Source organism: Colobus angolensis, unplaced genomic scaffold (assembly GCF_000951035.1).
Source record: "Colobus angolensis palliatus isolate OR3802 unplaced genomic scaffold, Cang.pa_1.0 Scaffold288, whole genome shotgun sequence".
NCBI classification, from domain to species: Eukaryota; Metazoa; Chordata; class Mammalia; order Primates; family Cercopithecidae; genus Colobus; species Colobus angolensis.
This window is the reverse complement of record NW_012116132.1, coordinates 1,983,122-2,011,071: the sequence shown is the minus strand read 5'-3', so window position 1 is coordinate 2,011,071 and position 27,950 is coordinate 1,983,122. Positions and strand designations below refer to the sequence as shown.

General features: G+C 35.5%; 1 protein-coding gene across 1 annotated transcript in view; it reads left to right on the top strand.

Annotated features, from left to right (window-relative positions):
• The window catches only part of CDC42BPA (CDC42 binding protein kinase alpha (DMPK-like)), a 314,354-nt gene that overhangs the window by 188,268 nt on the left and 98,136 nt on the right, over nt 1–27,950 (top strand). Inside the window, exons 12-15 of the mRNA XM_011948976.1 lie at nt 5,584–5,826; nt 6,079–6,189; nt 14,166–14,413; nt 23,401–23,506. Of these exons, the coding sequence (XP_011804366.1) occupies nt 5,584–5,826; nt 6,079–6,189; nt 14,166–14,413; nt 23,401–23,506 (708 nt within the window). The remainder of the gene's footprint in view (nt 1–5,583; nt 5,827–6,078; nt 6,190–14,165; nt 14,414–23,400; nt 23,507–27,950) is intronic.

Below are 27,950 nucleotides of genomic sequence, written 5' to 3'. Positions count from 1 at the left end.
ATTAAAGATAGACTAATACCATTTTTCTTTCTTCTTAATGCAGTTTCAACCAATTTTTTGTATAGGCCCATTTAAATTCATTGCCAATTTAATAATATTTGTCATTTAAAACAGTGTTCTATTTGCTTTAATAATATTATAGTAATATTAATGGTTTACCATTTTAAATTTATTGGTAGGATTACTCAGCCAAATGTAGTTAACATAATGGATGTTATGCTTCCTGCTTTCTCCTCTTCTGAGAGAGTTCCTTGGAAATCTAAAGAGAAGGATCTTGGGTTCTTTCTCTAACCCTTTGAAAAGAGGATGAAAATCTGATAACTAGATTTATAGTGACAGGTAGTCACCAATTTTTAATATTTTAGCATGAAAAATCCTTTTCATATATTTTGAGAAGACGATAGTGCTGACGAAAAGAAACAGATGATACCAATACAGGATTTTGAGTGATTTGCTTAATATCCTATAGGCAGTAGAAAATGATTTTTCTCCACATTCCTTGCCAACACTTGTTATCCTCTGCCTTTTTTTTTTTTTAAAAAAAAGCCATTCCAATAGCTGTGAAGTGACAGCTCAAAATGGTTTTGATTTTTACTTCTCTTATGACTAGTGATGTTGAATACCTTTTCATATACCTATTGGCCATTTGTATGTCTTCTTAGAGAAATGTCCACTGAGGTCCTTTGCCCATTTTTTGATTGGGTTAGCAAATATTCTGATTTTTTATAGTGCCAAACTGTTTTCTAGTATACCAACTTCCATTTCCACGAGTAGTGTATAGGAGTTTGTGTTCATATTACCAGATTTGTTACTTTTGGCCAATCTAGTCTAAATTGAGATTTTAGGTTTTAGAAAATGTTTGGTTGTGGTCTTAATGTGCATTTCTCTGATTACTAATGAGATCAAGTGTCTTCACATGGGTCTATTGTCATTTACATTTCTTTTGTGAAATGTTTCTTTATATCTTATGTTTATTTTTCTGTTGGGTTGCTTTTTTCTTACTGGTTATAAGAATTCTTGGAAATATTTAGACATTCTAATCTTTTGTGAGTTATATGTGTTACAAATATCTCTCAGTGGCTTATCTTTTTGCTTTTAGGAATCTTTTTATTAAAAAATGTTCTTAGGATTATTGTGGGCAGATTTATCAATATTTTTATGGTTAGTGTATTTGCTGTCTTATATTAAAAAATCTGAGATTTTAAAAATTTCTCCTAAATTTTTATCTTAAAGGTTTAAAATTTTAGAGTCTGTATCTCAACTATGTTTTGAAAACTGTGAAGATGGAATTTTGATTAAAATTACATTTAATCTGCTGGGCATCGTGACTCATGCTTGTAATCCTGGCACTTTTGAGAGGCCGAGGCAGGAGGATCACTTGAGTCCAGGAGTTTGAGGCCAGCCTAGGCAACAACAGAATGAGACCCAGTCTCTACAAAAAATAAAAAAAATTAGCTGGGTGGTGCACGCCGGTCATCTCAGCTACTCAGGATGCTGAGGCAGGAAGTTCACTTGAGCCTGGTAGATTGAGGCTGCAATGAGCCATGATCATGTCACTGCACTCCAGCCTGAGCAACAGAGCAAGACCCTATCTCAAGGGGAAAAAAATGCATTGAATTTATAGATCAATTTAGAGAGAATTAACATCATTACAATATTGTCTTTAAGTTCTTACTATATATATTTATTACTGTTTTTCTGAATATACACACAGATTATTTCCAGAATAGAATGGATTGTTACTACTTACATACAACAAAGAATAACTACATGACTCCCTTCTGTGCTAAGTCTTACCTCAAGAGAAATACCCTGAGAGCTGGCAGGATAAAACCCTACACAGAAGGAATCTGTATTGTAAATGAGGAGCCTTGAAAACATTTATCCAGGTGTTTACATAGAGAAAAGAAGCAACTGCTTCCTGCTTTCTCCTCTTCTGAGAGAGTTCCTTGGAAATCTAAAGAGAAGGATCTTGGATTCTTTCTCTAACCCTCTGGAATATAGATAAATATTTCCACTGTAAATATAAGCCCAGAGTCTTCTGCTCCATCAAAGGAAGCCCCCTTGGTCTAGGCTCCTACTCTCTGCCACCCCACCTTGAAATGTAAACACATAACCACCAGAAGGTAAATCTTAGTTTTCTCACTACTAAATCAGTTATAAGTTACTTTTTAAGACTTTCATTTAGCCCAGGTTTTGGTAAAATTTGTTCAGAAGGGACAAACTGCAAAAACATAAGAGTTTCTCTGTATTCCTAACGTCTTTTTATTCGTAAACATATCGCTCCATATATTTAAAGTTCTTTTAAAATGTTCTTCCATAAAATTTCATACAGAAAAGACTTTCATTTCTTTCCTTGTTTTACTGTATTAGCTAGAACCTCAGTACAATGTTGACTAGAAATGATAATAGCAGGCATCCCCATCTTGTTCCCCAATTTTAAAGAAATTGCCTCTCACTGATAATGTTTGCTGTAAGTTTTTAATAAATAATTTTTATCAGGTTAAAGAAGTTACCTTCTATTCCTATTTTGTTAATAGCTTTTTATTTAGAATGGGTATTGGCTTTATTCAATGTGCCCTTCTGTGCTCTATTGATATGATTATGTGATTTTTGTCCTTCAATAAGTTGGTGTGGTGCACTACATTTGTAGACTTTTTCTAATATTAAGTCACTGTTATATTTCTGGGTTAAGCCCAAATTTCTTATAATACTGTGATAGTATAGATAACATTTATGTAGCAAATATCTGTTCTAATAACACTGTTGTGAAAGCTTTACATATGTTAAATTATTTAATCTCCATCACAGCCCCATGAGTTAGGTGATATCATTATTATTATAATTTTATGAATGGTGAGACCAAGAACAGAGAAATTAGTTCACTTGCTCAAGGTCATAGAAATAGAAAGTGGTAGAGCTAGATTTTCAGCACAAGGAGTTTAGTGCCAGACTTCATGCATATCTACTTTCTATATCACTGGAACTGATTTACTAATTTTTAAAAAGGATTTTCACATTTGTTTTTGTAAGTGAGATTGGCGTGTTATTATTTTTCCTCTTTCTTTTTTTTTTTGATATTCAGATTATACTGGTCTCATAGAAAGAGTTGAATTGCATTAGTTCTTTTTCTCACAGACCAGTGAGTTATTTTTAAGTATCTTTTAAAATTTTCAATGTATGGAGTTTTATTTTTTTGTTGTTGACTTCTGATTTAGTTACAGTGTCATTACAGAACTTGCTCTACGTGATATCTGTTCTTTGAAATCTACTGAGACTTGCTTCGTGGCCTGGCCTGTTCCATTTTTAAAACATTCAATATGTGTTCTTGAAAATAGTTTGTGTTCCAATTTAGAGAGCAAGCTTCTGTACATGAAGCTTGTTAATTGAGCTTTTCAGATCGTCTTTATATTCACTGTTTTTTTTTGCCTACTTGGTTTATCTATTAATGACTAAGAAATTAAAATTTTTCATTATAGTGATGTTTACCAATTTTTCTCTGAAGTTCTAACAGTTTCTTTTTAATGATTTTGAGACTATCTTATAGAATGCACAAAAGTTTGGGATAGTATTTCTTCTTAGTGTATTGAATTTTATCATTATGTAGTGACATTCCTTATCCTTAATAATACTTTTTCTATTGAAATCAAGATTTCATTTCTTAATCCAATATAATAGATGGCCTTTAACTGGTGATTACTAGTAAAATGTCATCACTAGAGGAAGCTCTACATTTATGAATCAAAACACTCTTTGGCAATACCAAAGAGAAATAAAAGACTGTAAAGAAATCAGAGGGAAAAAAAAGACAAATCACCTATTCCCCATCCTCAGATAAGGCGGGAGGAGGAAAATTAGACTAAGAACATACACTGAAGAAGTAACAACAGCAACAGAAACAGGGTAAAATATTTTCAAAGACATGAGAAGATAATTAAAACTATATACCCAAAAAATTACTTTTCAAGTCTGAGGCTTCATATAAACAAAAACTGGCAGAGCTTCCATAATCAGATCTGCACTAAAGGAACCATCAGAGTTTTATCTCAGGAAGAAAAAACTGATTTTAGAGATCTAATGCAGATTGAGTATCACTTATCTGAAATGCTTGGGACCAGCATTTGGATTTTGGAATATTTGCATTATACCAGTTGAGTATTTCTAACCTGAAAATCCAAAATCTGAAATGCTCTAGTGAGCATTTCCTTTGAACATCATGTTGGCACTCAGACTGTTTTGGATTTTGAAAGATTTCGGATTTCACATTTTTTAGGGATATTCAACCTGTATTACCTCTTTATAACTTTCTTTGTGTTGTTATTGGCCAGTATTTTAGCTGTATCTTTTGTTTACTGTACAAGTGTGTATATAAGATTATACTATAAAAATGTTAAGTTTGTACAGTGATGGATGCATGTCTTTAATTTTAAGATTCGTATTTTTTTCTTTTTTTTTTTTTTTTTTGAGATGGAGTCTCACTGTATTGCCCAAACTAGAGTGCAACTGAGTGATCTCACCTCGCTGCAGCCTCAGCCTCCCAGGCTGAAGTCATCTTCCCACCGCAGTAGCTATGACTATAGGTGCACACCACCATACCTGGCCTTTTTTTTTTACATTGTTATTTTTTGTAGAGATGAGGTCTCACAATGTCGCCTAGGCTGCTCTTGAACTCCTTGGCTCAAGCAATCCTCCTGCGTCAGCCTCCCAAAGTGCTGGGATTATAGATAAGAGCAACTGGGCCAACCTTACGTTTTCTGTTTCTAAGTGTTCCATACAGTTCTTCTATAAATCTGCTTGGTCATTTTTAATAGCCTTTTGTCATTTTTTCATTTTTATTATTTCATCTTTTATTCCTTTAAACATTTCATATGTAGCAATTTTGTGTTGATATCTAATGATTTTAATACCAAGATACCTTTGATGTTTATTTTTATTGTTTTTGTTATTTGATTGTGGTGCTTTGTTCTTTGAGTAATTTGGAATCTGTGGTTGTGAGCTCATTCTTGTTTGTTCTTAATATGTGAAAAATTCAGATTTCATTGCAGTTCTTTCCCCCAAAGAAAATCTGCATTTCCTTTTGCTAGGAGGCAGGTAGTGGCACTGCCCTGAGTCCACTTTAGCTCTCCTCTAAGTTTCTCTCTTCAATTAGGGAGTCTCCGGTTTAGTTTCTGTCTCATTGCTTCTGGCTTGAGGTGTAGCCTCTATGTCAAGGGCAATGCTTGTTTTTTATGAAAACAACCTCACAAATATTTATCAAATTTTACAAATATTTATTTTGACCATCATATCGTTTATTCCTAAACTTTTTCCTCATTTGTGGAAATTAAGGTACTATAAGGTTAAATTAGCAGCTCCCGTATGGTATTAGCATAAGGAATTGAGACCATATCAGGACACCATTCCTTTAAGAGGTAGTTTATTTATGTCAGGACACCATGCTGTTCAGAAGTAGTTTATTTATTTTAATTTGTCCTAAGGTGAATAATTTTGGCTCTTCTTGACTTAATAATAGCTATTCTGATGGCCAAATTTGGTCTCTAGGTTGCAGAATTGGTAACTTATATTCTTTTTACAAAACTGTAGGAACTAGTCCAGGCTAGTGAGCGATTAAAAAACCAATCCAAAGAGCTGAAAGACGCACACTGTCAGAGGAAACTGGCCATGCAGGAATTCATGGAGATCAATGAGCGGCTAACAGAATTGCACACCCAAAAACAGAAACTTGCTCGCCATGTCCGAGATAAGGAAGAAGAGGTGGACCTGGTGATGCAAAAAGTTGAAAGCTTAAGGCAAGAACTGCGCAGAACAGAAAGAGCCAAAAAAGAGGTTAGTAGTCAGGCAAATTTTGTAGTGCCCATGGGATAGTGATTAAAGCTACTTTTTAAGACTAGTGATATCATATATAATTTTTTATTTAATATTTTTTAAAGTTATTTTTATAGTTTGTTAATATTATTTAATATGGATTTAAACATTTGAATTATCTTCCCGTTACAAGGTAAATTCTCATTGGGATAAATGTTTTGTTTGGAAAAAGATTATAATCATGAAATCTGCTTTTTTTATTCTGTTTTAAAGCTGGAAGTTCATACAGAAGCTCTAGCTGCTGAAGCATCTAAAGACAGGAAACTACGTGAACAGAGTGAGCACTATTCTAAGCAACTGGAAAATGAATTGGAGGGACTGAAGGTATCTTTTGACTTCACATTTACGAAGCTTAATTAATTTTCTTCTCTTTAGACTTGTTAGGAGTGTTAGCTTATACACTATATTCAGTGTGCAGTGAAAACTAGTCATTCTTCAAACCTAGTATTCATAATTCTCATTCTTACCAGTAAGAAGCTGATACTGATTTCTTAATTATAATGAAGAAAATGGAGGACTATGTTTAGTGGGAAACATGAAGCTATCAGGAAGAAGTTAGAATGTTTATGAAAGACTGCCTGCCTACCCAAGATGTACTGGTAATCTGCATGGGAGTCATGGTTAGATATTCAGAACCTCTCTATATCTCATAAATGACTCAGAGAAGCTCAGGGGTAGCTTTGCAGACACTTGTGTTTGTTAGGATAAGATGATAATGGGCATAGTTTAAAACATCTCAGCAGAAGGTGCTTTGCAAGGGAAATCCTTGAGCCATTCTGGAGTCAGACTACCTATTCTTAACTTCTTGCTTCACCAGTTACTAGCTGTGTAACATGTAACATTGGACAGAACGTTATGGGGCTGGGCACAGTGGCTCATGTGTGTAATCCCAGCACTTTGGGAGGCCGGGATGGGCAGATCACCTAAGGTCAGGAGTTTGAGACCAGCCTGACCAACATGGCGAAACCCCATCTTTACTAAAAATACAAAATTAGCCAGGCGTGGTGGCACACGCCTGTAATCCCAGCTACTCAGGAGGCCAAGGCAGAAGAATTGCTTGAACCCGGGAGGTGAAGGTTGCAGTGAGCCTAGATTGCACCATTGCACTCCAGCCTGGGCAACAAGAGTGAAACTCTGTCTTAAACAAAACATAACAACAATTAACCTCATTATACTTTAATTTTCTCATCTCTAAAACTATTTCATGTCAAGAGTGCATACATACATTTGTAAGCTGACACGTTATAAGTGTTCAGTAACTGTTAGTGTAATAATGGTATCATGTATATTACAATGAGTGAATTAAGATCAAATTGACATGATATTTTTACCATACTAAATAGTCTGAATGTGGTATCTGCCTTTTATCTTTTTTGACTCCAAACTTTTTCCATCCTGTTTCCTCTGCTATACCTGTCAGGCCCCATTTCACCTACTTCTTTTAGGACCATGCTTAGTCTACTGTCCAATTATCCATAAATGTAAGAATCATACTGCTTAAAATCTACATACTCCTGTACTGCTTCTTGGAATTCTGTTAATACCCGTAGCTTAGCTCTTACTGTAATTATTTATTTGCAAATCTGTATATTTCCAACTAAACTGTGACCTAGCTTATTGAAAATACAGACAGGTATATTGTTAATTTGGCCCTGGCAAAGGACCAGATATTTAATACTTGTTTAATAAACCTGTTAAGTTAATGAATGAATCATGTGGTAGAATTGGTCAGAACTTACTTTTTCTCTGACAATTGAATTTCAGTGGTTGCAAGTCAAATTCCTTTGCTATAAATGGAAATATAAACTCTTGATTTTATTCTTGTTTTTGTTTTGGGAGTTTGTTTTAGTTCATCATGAACTCATAGTCCTGGTTAGCTTTATGAAGTAGAGATGTGTATTCTATATACATCTGTACCTCTAGAGCAGGATTAGTATATAGAAGTAATTACATCACCATCCCAGATACTTTTCAGTCAGGGCCTGCTTTGTTTCCAGCACTATTCTAGGAGCTTTGGGTGGTGAGAATAATAAAGTACAAACTAGAAGAAATCTTAGGCATTATTTTTATTTGAGAAAATTGAGGCTCAGAAGAGTTAAATATTTTATAGTCATAAGTGATAGAGTACAGTGTAAACCCAGGTTTTCTAACTTTCATTCACATATATTATCTAATAGTTTACTTTTTATTTTTTTCTACAATAAACATGACTGCATTGGAAACTGTATCATTTTTACCTACTTGCCAAACACATCTCTGTGTCATCTATAAATTTGAAATAATATAACACCTACCTAGTAACTTACTAGTCAATGCATTTAACATGTATAGGCCAGAACCTGGCACATAGTAAAGGGTTAAAACATATTTTGGCTGTTTTAAAGATAGTAGGAATCTTCACTTCATTGAGAATACTTTTGACAGACTTAAAGAGAGAAATAGCCCTACAAAAAGAGTTAAAGACTTCAATATCTCACTTCCAATAATGAATAGAACATATACACACAAGATCAATAAGGATATTGAGGTTGTGAACACCACTATAACCAACTAGACCTAACAGATACAGAGTCAGCCCTTCATATCCATGAATTCTATATTCGTGGATTCAACCAACCATGGATCAAAAATATTTGGAGGAAGAAAATTAGATGGGTGCATTTGTACTGAACATGTACAGATGATTTTTCTTGTCATTATTCCAAAGGTAAAAACTGCTTATATGGCATTTATATCACATTAGGTATTGTAAGTACAGATCGTGACGTTTTAATCAGCCACAGACTGCATATACAACAATGATCCCTAAAGATTATAACGGAATTGGAAAAATTCCTGTCACCTAGTAATGTCTTGATGATCTTGAACCTGTGTAAACCCTATATTAATGTGTTTGTTTGTGTCTTAATTTTTAACAAAAACATTTCAAAAGTAAAACAAAAATTTTACAAATGAAAAAAACTTATAGAAAATGGATATAAAGAAAGATAGCTGGGTGCGGTGGCTCACGCCTGTAATCCCAGCACTTTGGGAGGCTGAGGTAGGTGGATCACTTAAGGCCAAGAGTTCGAGACCAGCCTGGCCAACATGGTGAAACTGTGTCTCTACTAAAAATACAAAAATAAACTGAGCATGGTGGCGCATGCCTGTAATCCCAGCTACTCTGGTGGCTGAGGCATGAGCATTGCCTGGACCTGGGAGGTGGAGATTGCAGTAAGCTGAGATTGTGCCACTGCACTCCAGCCTGGGTGACAAGAGTGAGACTCTATCTCAAAAAAAAGAAAAAGAAAAAGATACATTTTTGTACATCTGTACAATGTGTTTGTGTTTTAAGTGCTACTACAGAAGAGTTCAGAAAGTTTTAAAATAGGAAATAGCTTATAAAGGTACAGTAAGCCAAGTTTATTATTGGATAAATAAAATTTTAAAAATAGTGTAGCCTAAGTATAAAGTGTTTATCAGGTCTCCAGTAGTGTACAGTAATGTCCTAGGCCTTCGCATTCACTCACCAGTCACTAACTCATCCATGCCAACTTCCAGTCCTGTAAGCTCCGTTCATAATACTTTACATGACATACCAGTTTTTATTTTTATACCATACTTTTATGCCATATTTATACGCAACATACCATTTTTTATCTTTTATATCATAGTTTTACTGTATCTTTTCTATATTTAGAGACATAAGTGTTTACTATTGTGTTACAGTTCCATGCGGTATTCAGGACAGTACCATACTGTACAGGATTGTAACCTGGGAGCAACAGGCTACACCCTATAGCCTAGGTGTATAGTAGACTGTGCCATCTAGGTTTGTGGAAGTACAATTTATGTTCACACAGGGACAAAATCAGCTAACGAGATGCATTTCTCAGAACATATCCCTGTCATTTAGCAATATGTGACTGAAATCTAGAGGTGATTTAAAGTTTATGGGAGGATGTGTGTAGGTTGTATGCACTGTACCATTTTATATATGAGACTTGAGCATCCATGGATTTTAGGTATTCAAGTGGGGTCCTGGAACCAATGCCCTATGGATACTGAGGGACAACCATGTATAGAACTTTTCACCCAACAGCAGCAAAATGTACATTATTTTAAAGTACACATGGCAGATTCTCCAGGATAGACCATACGTCAGGCCAAAAAACATCTTAGTAAATGGAAGAAGATTGAAGTCATATAAGGTATCATCTCCAACCACAGTGGAATGGAGCTAGAAATCAATTACAGGAAAAGAAAAAACCTGGAATGTTCAAAAATATGTGGAAATTAGTGAACACACTCTTAAGCAACCATAAGTCAAAGAATAAATCACCAGGGAAATTAGAAAATACATGAATGAAAATGAAAATACAATACACCAGAACTTACAGGATGCCATAAAGGCAGTGCTGAAGAGAGAAATTTATAGCTATAAATGCTTGTATTAAAAGGAAGGACTAAAAGGGAAGAAAGTAAAAATCAGTAACCTAACTTTATACCTTAAGGTACTAGAAAAAGAAGAGCAAACTGAATCCAAAGATAGCAGAAGGAATGAAATAATAAAGATTAGGGCACAGCTAAATAAAATAAAGACTAGAAAATAATAGAATCAATAAAATCAAAAGTTAGTTGGTTAGAAGTCAACAAAATTGGCAAACCTTTAATTAGACTGACCCCTTCCCAATAAAAAGAGCTAAAGAGGGAGAGACATTGCAAATAACTAAAATCAGAAGTATAAGGGAAAATTTTATTACTGACCAACAGAAAATGAAAGAATTATAACAGGAACAACTGTATGCCAACAGAGTAGATAACTAGATGAAATGGACAAATTCTTAGAAGGATACAAATAACCCAGTATGACTCATGGCAAAATAGAAAATCTCCGCAGAGCTGTAACAAGTAAAGACATTGAGTCAGTAATCAAAAACCTTCTGATGGACCCTCACGCACTTCACAACCTCATTCCAGCGGCTTATTAAAAAAAGACGGGCAACTTTCTGATAAAGAAGAGTCCAGGACCACACCACTTCACTGGTGAATTGAACCAAACACTTAAAGAAAAATTAACAGCAATCCTTCTCAAACTCTTTTTTGAGAAGGCACCTGTAGTCCCAGCTACTCCGGGGGCCAAGTCAGGAGGATCACCTGAGACTTCGGAGGTCGAGAGTATAGTGAGCCGTGATCGGGCCACTGCACTCCAGCCTGGGTGACAGAGTGAGACCCTGTCTCAAAAAGAAAGGTACTTGAGACTTGAACTTAAAATAAATTCACCCAAGTTGCAGGCTGCAAGATCAACACACAGCAATCAGTTGTGTTTCTGTAATCAGTTGTGTTCTATAAGTCATAGGTTCTATGTGTTTCTATTCATAAGCCAGCAATGAACAATCTTCAAAGAATGTTAAGAAAGCAATTCCACTTAACAATTGCGTCTGAAAGAATAAAATACCTTGAAACAAATTTAACCAATAAAAATGACAAAACATTGCCAAAAGGAATTAAACAAAATATAAATAAATTGAAAGACATCTCATGTTTATGACTAGGGGAATTTAATATTGTTAAGATGCAGTACCTAAAGTTATGTACAGCTTCAACTCAGTCCCTATCAAAATTCAGAGTCTTTTTTGCAGAAATAAAAAGCTGATCCTCAAATTCATATGGAATTGCAAAGGACCTGGACAGCCAAAACTATCATAAAAAAAGGACAAAGTTGGAGGACTCATACTTCAGAACTTACTGCAAAGTTACAGTAATCAAAACAATGTGGTACTGTCATATACATAAAACTCTCTGCACAGTAAAAATTTTACTTTTTAAAGTATTTTCAGCAACCATGTAACCAATTTATCATGTATCCCTTAATTTTGATCTTGTTTCTTTTTAAAATTGTAGAAGATTTGTTGGTTTTTCTCAGTGTTTATTCTGTCGCTTCAAAGTTTGGCTTGTCCTCCTCTCAGAGTTTTGATAAGTATTTAATTCTGCTTTCTTTTGGATGTTTGTTGGGTCTAAAAATAATTAACTGTTTAATCTGTTTGGAGTTTATTTTGCTAAATGGTATGACATGAGATTCATTTTTGTTATTTTATTGCTAGCTGGTGATTCCAATTTCATTTATTAATCATTGCCTTACCTAGTGCCTGAAGATGTCTCATATATTGAATTAAATTATTTCAGGGAGCAGATCTGTCACAGTGATACTTTAGTAAAGAGTTATAGTATGTTTTAATATTTGAAAAGTGTATTTTCCCACTCACTCCTTGGTATTTTCTTTGACATTTTTACCAGTTTATTCTTATCCACGGAGTAGAAACATGTCTCCGTGCCCTTCTATCCCCACGTTTATAAAGAACTTTTAATTAGAATCATGTGGAAGATAACATGAAAAATATTGAATACATGTCCATTTAATCTTCCCTTTTAAATAGTTTGTTTCAACACTTTTAGGTTTTTTTCATATAAATCAGAAATTTCTCACTGTTATTCTTCCGTTAACAATGAAATTTTTGTTGTTTATTGCTTATTTTAATATCTGGAAGTATTGATTTGTGTTTATCATATGCTATTGCTTTACTCAACTCTCAATTCTAACACATTTCACTAGATTTATTTGTATTTTCTACGTGAACAATTAAATAGAAATAATAAAGATGTTATTTTTCTTCACAATATTCATATTTTTAACTACTTTACATGTTGGTGAGAGAGACTATTTTACATGTTGTTCTGAAATGAATGTTGCATAAGAGTGATAATGGAAGACATCCTTTTTGTTGATGTTTCTGAATTTACTCAATGTATCTCTAAAGGCTCACCATAAATAGTATTTGGATAGCTCAAAATGGATACTTTTAAATTAAAATAATTACTGTATTTTTTTTATGTGATGGTTTTATTGTGGGACTTAGGGTAGTATTTGGAATTATTACTGGATTTTATAAAATGCTATTGGGTAGGGGTACATTCTGAGATTATCATTTGGATTTTAAAATTTAATCTATTAAAATAATTCGTTTTATGACACAGTTATTAATAAGTTTGCTGACATTAAATTATCTTCAGTGCCTACAGTAAAACCTATTATTTCTTGGTAGGTTTTTCTTTTTTACAGATGGGTTAATATCATTTTCATAGCGATGCTTAAGAGCAAGAATCTGCCTTGCTCTGGTGCTTCTCAAGTTAAGCAGACTTTTGCATGTTAGGCTGCCTAATAAACCATTGGACAATCTGGATCTGGCACATGAAAAATTTTTTTTCAATAAATGGTTAATATTGCAGTGGACACGCCAGGGCTATTTCTCTGGCCCACATCACTTCCTTTGCTCTTTTTAAATTATATACTTCAAATATGAAGGAGTCAGGGTATTTTTCCTTCTACTTTAAGTCAACTACGCTTACCAGTTTTATTGCCCTTATGACTGACTTCAGAAAAGAATACACTGACCTCCAGATCTTGATTCTTTGTTGTCCCTAAACTTAAGTGCATAGGTTCTTTTAGTTTTAAAAGTTTTATTGCAACTGGGGAGACAGATAAGATATAACAAATTAATGACCTTTGGAAAATTACAAAGCTTAGGAAATCTTACAGTCATAATCTGTAGTCTGTATCAGTTTTCTGTTTACCCTTTAGGTAGTACCTGGAAGAATCTTTGGACTTTACATTTTCTTTTCTTTCTTATTACTGAGAGAATATTTCAGCCTTATTTCTAAAAAGGTGGACTTCAACCCAATTTCTCCTCCTCCTTAATCGTATCTGAAAGTGAAGAGACCTATCTTTTTTTTTTCTAGTGTAGATATGAAGGAGATGTTAGTTTAGACCTCTGCCATTTCTCATAGGACTGTTGCAAAAAGTTTCTGTCTTTATTTTTGTACATTCTACTCTACCATTCCTTTGTGCATTTTAATTTTTTTAAGACACAGATGTCCTTAAAACTTTTTATCAGTTCCAGGATGCAGTTAGATTTTTCTCTCACTCTATATACCAACAATAATTCTAAATAAATTAGAAATTTAAATGTAAAGCAAGAAATCATGTAAGTCCCAGCTAAAAATTTGACTAAATATGTAATCTGTGTGTGAAGAAAACTTTTTAAAAGTAGCAACAAAGACAGACTATTAAGGAATGTAAACTGAGGAAAATATTTGCAATATATAGCAGACAAAAAGTTAGTAGACTTAATATAGAATTTTATTTTTGTTAGGATGTACAAAAAAATGCAGTTATATGAATACTCATTTATATTACAGAAAGAAGTTATTTAATATTTTGTTATTCTTGTAGATGCACTAATCTTTAGTTATTACTTCTATAGCAAAAACAAATTAGTTACTCACCAGGAATATGCAGCATAGAACATCAGCAAGAGATAACCAAACTAAAGACTGATTTGGAAAAGAAAAGTGTCTTTTATGAAGAAGAATTATCTAAAAGAGAAGGAATACATGCAAATGAAATAAAAAATCTTAAGAAAGAACTGCATGATTCAGAAGGTCAGCAACTTGCTCTCAACAAAGAAATTATGATTTTAAAAGACAAATTGGAAAAAACCAGGAGAGAAAGGTAAGGATCACATTATTTACTGTATAGTAAATACTTATTGAGTACCTGTTTTGTGTCAAGTATTGGAGATACATAAACAATGAACATATCTTAGACCTAAAGGAGACCAAAATCAGGATTGGCAAATAGAAAATTATAATGTAGCATGATAGAAAAGCGGATGGAATGATAAGTATAGGAGGACATATAGGGAAGGCACAAAAGATAACTTTGGTACATCTAGGCTTTCTGAACAAAATTACTTCTAGCTCGGCATGATGGCACACACACACATACCTGTAATCTGAGCTACTTAAGAGGCTGAGGCAGGAGGCTTACTTGAGCCCAGAAGTTCAAGCCCAGCCTAGGCAACGTAGTAATACCATATCTCTACCAGGAAAGAAAAAGAAAAAAAAAAGAAACGATAAACTTCGAAGCTGAAATATAATTAGTGAGAAAGAAGTAGCTAGGGAGGAGTGTCCAGGGAGGATGTGCTAAGATCTAAAGGAAAAGGGGGACTTGCCACCTTCAGAAAATGAAAGATGTTTACTATGACTGAAACATAAATAGATGGGAGTGGTGAGAAATAAAGCTGGAAAGTAAAATAGACGCAAAGTCATAACAGAGTACAAGGCATTTGCACATTATCCTCAGGCCATTGAAGGAAGGTGACATGATTATATTTACATTTTTGAATGACCACTCTTGCTACTGTGTGGAGAGTGAAGTGGGAGGAGCAGTCTGAAGGTAGGAATCCAGCTTGGAGAGATGAGGTGTGGGCCTCAGGTGATGATAGTGAAGATGGAGAGAAGTGGATGGATTCCATCTACTGAGAAGATAGAACCTGGAGAACATAATAAGCAGCTGTGAGAAATGAGAGAGCAGGAGAAATTGTCAGTTATACTCAGCTTTCTAGATTTCAGGAAACTGAATATATGTTACTGTCATTCTCAGCTTATAGTGGAAGCCCGAGTTTATTCAATTTGTTGAATTTATTCATTCAGCAATATTTTTTAACCTACCATGTGTGACACACTGTTGTAGGGACTGGTACAAAAAGACAGTAACAATGAGAAAAAATTCCTGTCCCATAGAACTTTCTATAAGTAAAACATAGAATATATCAGATAATGATAAATGCTAAGAACAAAAAATTAACAGGGAGTAGGGTCTATGAAGCATTCAGGGGAGGATCAAATTATATAAATACAGGATGGCCAGGGAAAACGATACTGAGAAGGTGATTGATTTCTCAGTTAAAGACTAAAGAAAAGGTATTTATACAGATGTATGAGAAGAGCATTCTACATGGAGAAGAGTAAGTTTTTTTTACAAAATAGTGAGGAGGCCAGTGTGCCTCAAGTAGAATAAAGGGAGAAGAATAGTAGAGACAAGTGAAAGAGGCAACAGGGGCCACATCATGTAAAGCCTTGAAAGTCATATTTAGTGGATGCATAGTTTCTTATTCTGAGTAAAACTATTGCAGGGAATTACAGTCATGCATCGCTTAACACCAGGGATATTTTCTGGGAAAGGTATTGTGATGTGATTATATACAAGATTTTTTTTTTAAAAAAGGGTACACCTATATAAGGCACTTACCATAAATGAAGCTTATAGGACTGGAAGTTGCTCTGGGTCAGTCACAACTACGAGGTCTTCAGGGACAGTTACACACATGGAATTGTCATTTCCTATGACAACAATGCCTTCTTCAGGAATTCTTCCTGAAGGACCTGCCTGAGGCTGTTTTACAGTTAACTTTAAAAAAAATATATTAAGTAGAAGCTGTATACTCTAACGATAAGAAGTATAATATGGTAAATATATAAACCAGTAACATAGTCATTTATTATTAAGTATTATGTACTATACGTAATTGTATGTGCTATACTTTTACACTGCCAGCAGCACATGTTTGTTTACACCGACATCACCACATACACATGAGTAATGCTTTATGTTAGTACTTTAAGACAGTTACAGTATCACTAGGTAATAGGAATTTTTCAACACCACATAGTGTTCCCATAAGATTATAATAAAGTTGAAAAATTTACACAGTTATAGACTAATAGATTATGGACTAATGGCAGTCCATAGTTGATCAAAATGTCATTATGCATTACATGACTATATTGTAGAATTCTGAGCAGAAAAGCGACAACTGATTTGTGTTTTAACAGGATCACTCTGAATAATAGGTTAAGAGTAGTCTGAATTAGGTAAGAGCAAAAGCAGTGAGACCACTTAGAAGATGACTGAAGTAATCCAAGCAGAAGATGACAGTGGCTTTGGCCTAGGGTAATGGCAAAAGGGATAAGAAGGGTTTGAATTTTAATGATCTTTAAAGGTAAAGATAGCAATGTATTGGTGGACTAGATATGATATGAGGGAGAAAAAGGAAGACTCAAGAATGATACTAAGGTTTTTGGTCCAAGTGGTTGGAAGAATATATTACTAGAAAGGACGACTACAGGAGAGGCAAGTTTTGGATTGGGCACATTTTTCCCCCAACAAGACTCTCTCATAAACAGAAAGAGCTCATTTTAAACAGTTACAGTTGAGATGCTTATTAGACATTCAGTTGGAGATGTCAAATAGGCTGATGTATAGACCAGCCTGGATTTGGGGGAGGGAGGTAAAATCCTGAGAATATTATCACTTTCATGGCATTTAAAGCTCTGAGATTGTATGAAAACACTTAGTGAATGGGTACAGATAGAAAAAAATTTTCTAGAACTGAGCCTTGGGGTACTCCAATTTTTAGAAGTCGAGAGATGAGGAGGAACCAGCAAAGTAGATAGAGAAAGGGCAGTGAGAATGACAGGAGAATAACAGGCAAATTTAGTGTCCTCATGTTGGCAGCGGCAAATCCATACAAGTTTGCAGCAACCTCAGTTCTTGCCTCCTCAGAATAAAGAATTAGACCAAGGGGCATAAGACAGACGGAGAGACCGAGGCAAGTTTTAGAGTAGGAGTCAAATTTGTTAAAAAGCTTTAGAACAGGAATAAAAGGAAGCAAAGTACACTTGGAATTGTGCCAAGTGGGTGACTTGAGAGATTCAAGTGCATGGTTTAACCTTTGACTTAGTGTTTAACCTTTGACTTGGCATGCTTCTGTGGAGTTGCATCCCTTCTCTGATTCTTCCCTTGGGGTGGGCTGTCCGCATGCACAGTGACCTGCCAGCACTTGGGAGGGGCTGCATGCACAGTGTGTTTACTGAAGTTGTACATGTGCTCACTTGAGGCATTCTTCCCTTGCTAGTCTAGTGCTCCTAGAAGAAGATCACATGCCACCAGTTAAACTCCACCATTTTTTCTCTTAGTGTGTATGCTCGAGCCCACTTGCCTAACTCCTGAATCTTATTGGGAAGCTGCTGATCACATTTCAGGCATTTCTGTCTAGTGGGAGACTGCCTTTTCCTGGCACCAGGTGTGATCAACTATTATTTTAGAGACAGTTTAACAACCACCTGGCCATCACCTGATGTGGCCATTCCTGGCTGGGGCTGTGGGGGCAGGGGGTCCCTCCTGTCCTGCTTACATCTGCCTGACTACCTGCTGTAACAGCGGAAACCAAGTGAAGAAAGCACATAAGTCAGCATGTCAAATAAAATGAGTTCTGAATCAAGTGAGATAAGGACTAAATAATGGCATTTGAGTTTAGCAATATGAAGGTCATTGGTGACTTTGATAAGAACAATTTTAGTGGAAAAGCAAAGGCAAAGACCCTACAGTAGGATTAAAAGAGACTGAAAGGAGAGCAGTTGGAGACAGAACGTAGAAGTAAAACTATTGTTACTTGGAGTTATCACACAAACAAGCAGTGAAATCAGGTAATAGCTAGAGGAGAAATTATCTCAGAGAAGATATTTTGCTCTTTGTTTTTGTGTGTGTGGTTTTCTTTTTAAGATGGAAGAAATAACAGCATGATTGTAATCTGATAGAAATTGTCTCATAGATGATTGGAGGAGAGAGGAGAAGAGGAAAGTACTGGAGAAAAGTACTTGACTTCAGGATGTTCATAATGAAGGGATTGGCCTTACTCAATCTATTTTTGTTTATTTTTTTAACCTATCAGAAGAGAAAGTAGAGTATGTTGATGTAGATAGGGGTGGTGGGAATTTGTTTGTGTTGAGCTCTCTTGTTGAGTTAGGCATATTGAACTTGCAGTGCTTGGAGGACGTCTTTGTGGAGATGTCAAGTCACAAGCAGTTTGAAGGCCACAAAAGCTTCAAATGTAGATTCAGAGATCATCAGCTGAATACATAAATAAAACCAACTAGTGTCATTGATGAGATACCTCAGGCAGCATGTGTAGAGAGGGAAGAGACAGCACCTAAGACAGAATACTGAGGAGCATTGGTATTTACAGGAAGGGTAGAAGAGTCACAAAGGCAACTGAAAAGAAGCCAGGAATGTAGACTAAAAACTAGTAGAGCATGGGATCCCTGAAGTCAAAGCCAGAGAGCATGTCAAGAGGGCAAGAGTGGACAACACTGTCAAAAGTGGCCAGCCGGTTGGATGTAATCACAGTCAGGCCAGTGTTGAGTTTTGAGAGAGCTGTTTTCTTGAGATGGTGGAGGCAGAAGCCAGATTTTGGTGTGGTGGAGAGCAACTAAACCATGAAAAAGTGGTTACAGAAACCGTTTCAGGATGCTTACCAGTGAATGGGAAGACAAGGATTTGGGAAATGAATTGTAACACAGGCTATGGGGAGAATTTGTTTATTTTTAATATGGAAGAGACTTAAAGCTTGTTTAATGCTAACAGGAAACAGGAAAAAGAGCTTCTGTGTTAGGAAAGCTTCCTGAACATAACTAAATTTAACATCTGTCTATAGATAATAGTGAAGTGACACATTTGCTTGGAGATGGAGGTTAGTTTATTTTCCTTGAATTTGTCATTTAAATTATAATTTATCTTCAATAATGTTATGTAGGAGATTTTTAAGATTACACTTTTAAGATCAACCATTACTTATATTCTTTGTTCACCTTAAAGCAATCATATATAATTACCCAGCCTGATCCACATGAAATTTCATTCATTGCTAACATCCTGCAGCATCCATCAAATTGCTGTAGATATAAGCCTGTTTGTCACATAACAATACTGTCTTCAAAAAACTTATTGCTTGCTGGGCACGGTGGCCCATGCCTGTAATCCCAGCACTTTGGGAGGCCGAGGCGGGCGGATCACCTGAGGTCAGGAGTTCGAGACCAGCCTGGCCAATATTGTAAAACCCCATCTCTACTAAAAATACAAAAATTAGCCAGGCACGGTGGCATGTGGCTACTCAGGAGGCTGAGGCTAGAGAATCACTGGAACCTGAGAGGCGGAGGTTGCAGTGAGCTGAGATCGCACCACTGCACTCCAGCCTGGGCTACAGAGTGAGACTCTTGTCTCAAAAAAAAAAAGAAAAAAACTTATTCCCGTTTTTTCCTTAGAAGATTTTTTATGTCTTATTAAAACTATGTTTACTTCTAAGGGTAAATAAGTTATCATGCTCCACAGAACTATCATTTTAAATAAACTTTGTAATATTAAAATAATAATAAATGTTAATGTATGTAGATGTAGGAAGGAAGGAAGGAAGGACTGAAAGTATTGATAGAACTGTTGGAAATTTAATTGAACTTTTAATACTATCTAGAGTTAAGAACAAGGAATCATTTTGTGGTTCATATATCCTCCTCTTTCCCCTAACCTCTCCTTTCACCACACTTTCTAGTATATACGTAATCAAATAAGGTGAGCATAGGAAGTCTACAAATCACAGATGTTTTCCTCACATTTCTAAATGAAACACAAATAGATGTTATTAAGCATGCGTTCATTGAATTCATTACAAGTAAATGAGTGTGATTTTTAATTTTAAGGGAAAGGATGAGGATTTGGAAGCATCAGGCTATAAGTAAATAAAGCAGGTGGTACAATAGCCAATCTGGAATACTGTTATTTTTAATAAAATCAGGCAATACAATTCCATTCTGACATTTTCCACTGTCATTGCAGACTGTCATCTGGGACACCTACCATAGTGTTTCTCCAGGATGCTAACGCCCTCTCACTAGCGTATTTATTAATGCCTTGGTGAAAGGATTGTTTTTTGGGTGTTCTGAAGTGGGTGCTTCGTGGGTGGCTGACCAGGTTGCACATAATAGGTCCACTCTGACATTCTCATCTCCTTGAGCCAGTAATGCTCCAGCTAATTGACTGTAGGCCACTATTGGGTCCAAAGTCCAAGCTTCAATTACTCAGCCTAGCAGTGAAAAAACTACACCTGAATGTTGAGTCAACACATTAAACCACAAATCCTAGATGAGTATGTGCATTTGATAAATTTGGCTATATTTAATTTTTTATTTACCCACCTTGGGGTAACACCCTTCTGACCTGAAGGAAGAAGCTGAGGCACAGGATACATTAAAAGAGTTTGCTTGAACCAAAGTGAGGACAGCTGCCAGGAACACACTTCCAGGTTACCTTGAGGAGCGCTCCATTAGATCTTTGTTACAAGTAGGTTTTTAAAAGCAAAAGGAGACCAGGGCTGGGCTGATACAAAGTTGTTTAACAGGAATTTTCATTGGTTTACAAAATAACATTGATTAGTGATGGCTATTCATTGTTGAACTATAGCGTGTGAGTCATGGTGTCCAATGTATGGCATTTTATGGCTACTTGGTATCAGTTTAGAGCCCACATAGCAAGTGGCCTCAAGAGGTGATTAATTATTGAGCTCAAGGTGGGAGTGAGATGTGACTGCTCTCACATTTTAAATACCTCTCTGGGCCTGATAATTTAAGTGGTCTCACATTCCTCAGATAAAAAAAAATTTTCTTTCTCAGCTCTTAGAATTCATTTCTATATGCTGCCCATACTCCTTCCAATATAAATTGGCAAAATCCTTTAACACCTTCATTGCTTTTATATCTAATCTCTGCCGTGATCTTAACTGTCATCATAGGCCTGAAGACAATGACAAGTGATTGGGTAGGTGTTAAAGATACTTGGCCTCCCCTTTTGCGGTAACTATTTCAGGTGAAGTTGATTTATGCAAAAAGTGATTTATGCAAAAAATGATTTATGCAAAAACAGGCTGGTTGCCTCAGGTTATAGCTGCTGCAGGGAAAGGGATGAGATTGCTTCTACCTGCAGAGGTTTGAAGGGATATGAGGGTTCAGAGTTCTCAGCACTGTCTTTTGCTGCCCAAAGGTTCCAAAATGTTGTCCAAAAGACAGAAGCCGAGGCAAAATTAATATAAAGTTTATTTGGGCCAAGGTTGAGGACTGCAGCCCAGGAAACACAGAGAAGTGCTCCAGAGAACAAAAAAGAGGCTCAGGTTTTTAAAGAAAGACAAATCAGGAGAGGAAACATACAAAAGTCTTTTGTCAGGAATTCTCATTGGTTTGCAGAAATAACACTGATTAATGATTGGATGTATATTGTTGACCTATATAGGGTGTGAGTAATGGTGTCCAGAATATGGCATTGTTGGGTTAATTTATAGCTATTGGTGACACTCAGTCTGGAGTCCACATAGCCGGTAGATTACTTAGCTCAAATGGGAGAATGAGATGTCACTGCAGTCACATTTCAGTGCCTCTCTGGCCGTGCTAATTTAAAGGGGCTCACATTTCTTGTAAAATTTCTTTTCTTTCTCACATCTCACGTCTTGGGGACTCCACTCATTCTGAATCCACACCCTTAGCCTAAGAGGTTTGGTCAGTGTTGTACAGGTCAACATTTTGCACCTTCTGATGGGATGCACTGAGAGACATCGTCCTTGTGGTATTCCAGCCAAAAATGAATTCTTTGGGACTAGTCATAAACATCAGATGACCCCAGGTTGAGTGTCACTGTACACAATTAGAGACCTATACATTATAAAACTGTTGTGAGCGATAGGGAAGACTGAGAAACTGTTCTAGACCAAAGGAAATTGAAGAGATACGACTACTAAATGCAACATATGTTTCTCAGTTGGATCCTGGCCTTGATAAGAAAAGGAGACATTGTTGGGATAACTTGAATTGGGTCTGTGAATGCAGATGGTAAGTGTTCTAGTAATGTTAATTTTTTAAATTGAGAGGATTGCTTCATGATTATGGCAGAGTGTCCTTGACTTTGAGAGATACACACTGGAGTATTTAGGGGTAATAAGGCATAATATCTGCAGCTAGCTGCCTCTTAGTAGTTCTGAAGAACACTAATGAAACTAATGGAGAAAATGCAGTAAAATATTAACAATTGGGGAATCTGGGTTAAGAGGATACAGCAATTCTTTGTACTATTCTTTAACTTTTCTATAAAACTGAAATTATTTCACAGTAAATTTTTTTAAATTTCTGAGCTCATATAAATTCTAATTATGAACAAAATGTTTGGAATACTACTGTTAATCAAATTGATAACACTAGGAAGTGACTCTGGCCTAATATTAAATAAGGGCCCAGCAACTTTGTATTTTGTAAGAATATTGGTCTCAAACTAATTTGCCTTTCGATAGAACATAATGAATGTGAAGCAGATGGCAACTATTATTTTCATTTTGGTCCATTATCAACCTTGATGAGACCTTCTCTGACTATATAAAGTAGCCACCCTCTCCCAAATACTATTTATTGCGTTACCATATATATATATATATAATTTAGAACTTATTATCTGAAATTAGTTCATTTTACTCACTTTTCACTGGCAATCCGCCTCTACCAGAATATAAGCTCCGTGACAGCAGTAGCTGTCAAGACCTACAACAATTCCTTGGCACCTAGTAAGTGCTCCATAAATATTTGGTAAATGAATGAACAAATCAGTATTATTGTAATATAAATTCCTGGAACATGCTTTCACCAGACCTGTCACTACTTATAAACAAGCTGTATTCTCTGCAGTTCAATCTGATATTTTATGTTTTATGTAACTATTGTAAAAATAATTTCAAGTTTTCAGTTGACCTTTAATTCCCTTTTTTCCTTTTGTGTTTTGAATTGTGTTAGTCAAAGTGAAAGGGAAGAATTTGAAAGTGAGTTCAAACAACAGTATGAACGAGAAAAAGTGTTGTTAACTGAAGAAAATAAAAAACTGACAAGTGAACTTGATAAGGTGAGTGATTTAGTCTCATATTAATTGAGTAGTACATGCTAGATGTTCAACACTTTTAGGAACTGTGGATATAACTGTGTATTTGGCATACATTTTTGTTTAATAGTCTTTCTCCTGAGTTATATTGCTTCTATGGTATACACAATTCTTTGTTGTATTCTAAAGAGACAGTTATGCTTATCTCCTTTTATTCTTTGTCCAATTTTTTTTTTTTTGAGCCTCTTATTTATTTCACTTTCCATCCGTATTAGTCCATTTTGGGGTTACTATAAAGGAATACCTGAGACTGGGTAATTTACAAAGAAAATAGGTTTATTTTGGCTTATGGTTCTGCAGGCTGTACAGGAAGTGTGGTGCCAGCATCTGCTTCTGGTGAGAGTCTCAGGAAGCTTTCAATCACAGAAGGTGCAAGGGCAAGGGAGGAAGCAAGAGAGAGACTGGGGACGTGCACACACCTTTGAACAACTGGATCTCACTGAGTGAGAACTCATTTATCACCAAGGGGATGGTGCTAAACCATTCATGAGGGGCCTGCCCCCGTGGTCCAGTCACTTCCCACCAGGCCCCACCTCCAACACTGGGAATCACATTTCAGCCTGAGATTTGGAGGAGACAAACATTGAAGTCATATCACCATCTGTTTTCTTTCTTACTCTTTTCTTTCATATATTCATCATTTGCCCTGTCATGGATGGCTAAGTTCAGGCCAAGTTAAGTCTGGCCCTTGGCAACAACAGGGACAATTAGGCCAAACCTGGAGAAATTGTAACAGCTGATTCATATTCACAGAGGAGAACTGGTAAAGCTAGAAGTGATACCGGGGTAGGTGATAATCTAAGGAAACCGTCTCAGCCTAATTTCTAGCTTGAATACAGAATCATGTACTGAACTGAGAAGTAGCCATATTTGTGAACAAAATTTCAAATACTTAAAGGAATTTTTTTCCACTTAGCATCTCAAATTTCTCAACTTCCCACCATTCTGCATTTCTTGTGCTAATTCCTAACAAGCAGTTGTAAAAATCCTAATACTAACTAGAAGTTTATTGTTTGTTTGTTTGTTTTGATACAGTCTCACTCTGTCGCCCAGGCTGGAGTGCAGTGGCGCAATCTCAGCTCACTGCAACCTCCGCCTCCTGGGTTCAAACGATTTTCCTGCCTCAGCCTTCTGAGTAGCTGGGACTACAGGCACACACCACCACACCCAGCTAATGTTTGTATTTTTAGTAGAGATGGAATTTTGCTGTGTTGGCCAGGCTGGTCTCGAACTCCTGACCTCAGGCAATCCGCCCACCTCGGCCTCCCAAAGTGCTGGGATTATAGGCGTGAGCCACCATGCCTGGTTGCATGAGCCACTGCGCCCAGCCCAGAAGTTTTAATAATTCTACTTACATTTACATAAGAAGGGCTGGATAATTGCATTTTATAATGATATCTAGTATTTTCCTCCAATAAAAATATTATGTTCAATTATTAGTTATTCCAATAACAAACTGAAAGACCATTACTTGTAAAATAGACTCTTCCTTCTTTTTGTTTTATATATAGCTCTGTATTTTCACTATTTTCCCCATGATTATTTAGCATTTAAAATGCTAAATAAGTATTTAAAGCATTTAAAAAATGAATGCTTGTTTTCTAAGCCTTTAAAAAATGACTAGTTGAAAACTACTTGAGAAAGAATACTGTTCATATTGTAAAGTCTTATAAAGCTAACATATACAAACATTGTAGAAAGTGGCTGAACAGTAAGTAATATAAATTGATTTTTTAAGCCATGAACAGTGCATGAACTTTATTGTATAACAGTTATTTCCATTGAAATAAGAGTAACAATATTTGAACTTTATCCAGACAGGTCACATAATTGTTACTTCATGTGTTGACTAATTTGATTACAAAATTTAATGTCATTTTGTCCTATAAGACAGAATTTTAAGATTCTGTTGAGTTAACTACTAAAGATGTTATTACATTTTAAGAAAAATTATATTGGAAAATAAGTCGAATGTAGATCAAATTTTTACATTCAATTATTGGTTTAATTTCATTGCTAGCCATACATTTCTGCTGAGTTTCTCTAAAATATATATTTAGAGAGAATTTTTCAAAACTTCTTATTTGATGAAAATTGTGTTGCAGTCTAATACATCCATGAGAAAGGGACATAGTATATGTAGTGAAGCCTCCTTGATGAGGCCTGACGGATAGTTTGTTTAAAAAAAAAAAAAAAATTACCCATTCTTGCTAAATTGAAAGGTAGGTAGGATATGAGTAGCACTTTAAGAGCAAATTCATATGGTAGGTAAATATTTAATGTCCAGTGGTTACAGGACAATATTTATTCCTGAAGAAATGGGGGAGATCTGGAATCTCTGTTTCCATTTGAACCTCTGCTCTGTTTCTCAAACTTTTATTCAATTTTTGCATCTCTCTCTTCTTAATTTTCAGTCTACCTTTCCCTTTTTAATTCTGTATGTCTCAGTGATGATCAACTGAACTTCACCTCACATCTTCACTTTCCATTTATTCATTTTCCAATTTGGTTTGAAGTGGGTATTTTCCCCAAGGATGACAACAGAAGCATTTGACATTGCTACACCAGCTGTTCCATTGGGAACCAGCTTGAAGAGAACTAGATCTCTTCTTGACAGAATAACAGATACAAAAGTCAGAAAGCAATTATTAGGTTAATTTTGAAAGGTATGTATTATAGATGTTCACATTTTTAAACTCCAAAAATAAAAACATTTAAATAAATTTTTAAATATTAGATGACATTTTTGTAAATCTTATAAGCCCCACTTTTTATTAAAAGATAATTCATTGCAGGCTAGGCACAGCGGCTCATGCCTGTAATCCCAGCACTTTGGGAGGCCGAGGCAGGCAGATCACTTGTAGTCAGGAGTTTGAGACCAGCCTGGCCAACATGGAGAAACCCCATCTCTACTAAAAATACAAAAATTAACCAGGTGTGGTGACATGTGCCTGTCGTCCCATCTACTCAGGAGGCTGAAGCAGGAGAATCATTTGAACCCAGGAGGTGGAGGTAGCAGTGAGCCGAGATCACACCACTGCACTCCAGACTGAGCGACAGTCTGTCTCAAAAAAAATATATATATATATAGCATTGCAAATATAATTAGCCATCTGGTTTCCTTCAATCTCATAACAAATTTTTAAAACTTAGCAATTTATGCCAGTGAGTAAAATTAATTGTTTACAGTCAGAAAAGTTGTAATTTGTTTTTAAAATTTGTTTTTCAAATATTTTCAAAAAATGTGGAAAATATTTAACATGAAAGTTACCCATAATGTGATCACGACAAAATAGGTATTTTAATTTTGTGTGTTCCTTTCCAGGTTCTGCCTATATCCTTATTATTACATAATTGCAATCATGTATACAGTCCACTTACTAATCTGCCTTTTCACTTAAAATGTTGAGCATTTTTTCATATTCCTATGTAGTCTTCTTATAAGTCAAATGTGTCACTGTATGAATAGTAAAACCTCATTTTCAAACATGAAAAATGAACTGATACTTAAAATTTACAATGTGCAGGTCATCTTCTGAATTACTTCATATAACTCATTTAATTTTCACAATAACTCTCTACGGTGTACCCTTTTGTTCTTGCCATTTTATAGATCAAGAAACTAAGTCAAAGAAGGGTGAAACTACTTTCCCAATCTCAAGAATAAGAAGTAGGATTTGAGTACAGGTAGTCGGGCTCCAGAGTCCATGCTTTTATTTGGTAATAATGCAAAGATTGACTTTTTTCTGACCAATTGCACATATATTAAGCAATCTGTTGAAAACTACTTGTCACTGTTGCAATATGACAGTGCAGAGTTTGCATTTTCCTCCTCCTCTTGCAAATATCCAATTGAAACCCCAACCACAAATGCGAAAGGGCTATCAGAAATAATGGTAATCCAAAATGGATATTAGTGCAGGAATTAATGAAGAGAAGATGCTGCATATACAACCCTCAAAAACAGCTGGTGGACTTCTGGCTATGCTAATATGAAGAGATTGATTAATCTTCTTAAAAAATGCTAAAAAGCAAATGCAATTGTCAAAAACAACCATTTCAGAAGTCTTGGAGTTAACCAAAGGAAGATGACAGCTACAAAACACTGCTAAGATAAATTAAGGAATATCTGAACAAATTGAGAGATAACTATGTTAATGGATTGGAAGACTCAATATTGTTGGGATAGCAATTCTTCCCAAATTGATGTGTAAGTTCTGGGACATCCCTATCAAAATTCTGGTAGGCTGTTTGCTGGAATTCGCAAGCTTACCCTTAAAGTTATAGAGGAATAGAAAAGACCAAGAATAGTTCAGATATTTTGAGTAAAGTTAGAAGTTGGAGGATTAACACTATTTAATTTTAATACTTGCTGCAAAAATGCAATAATCAAAAAGATGTAGTACTG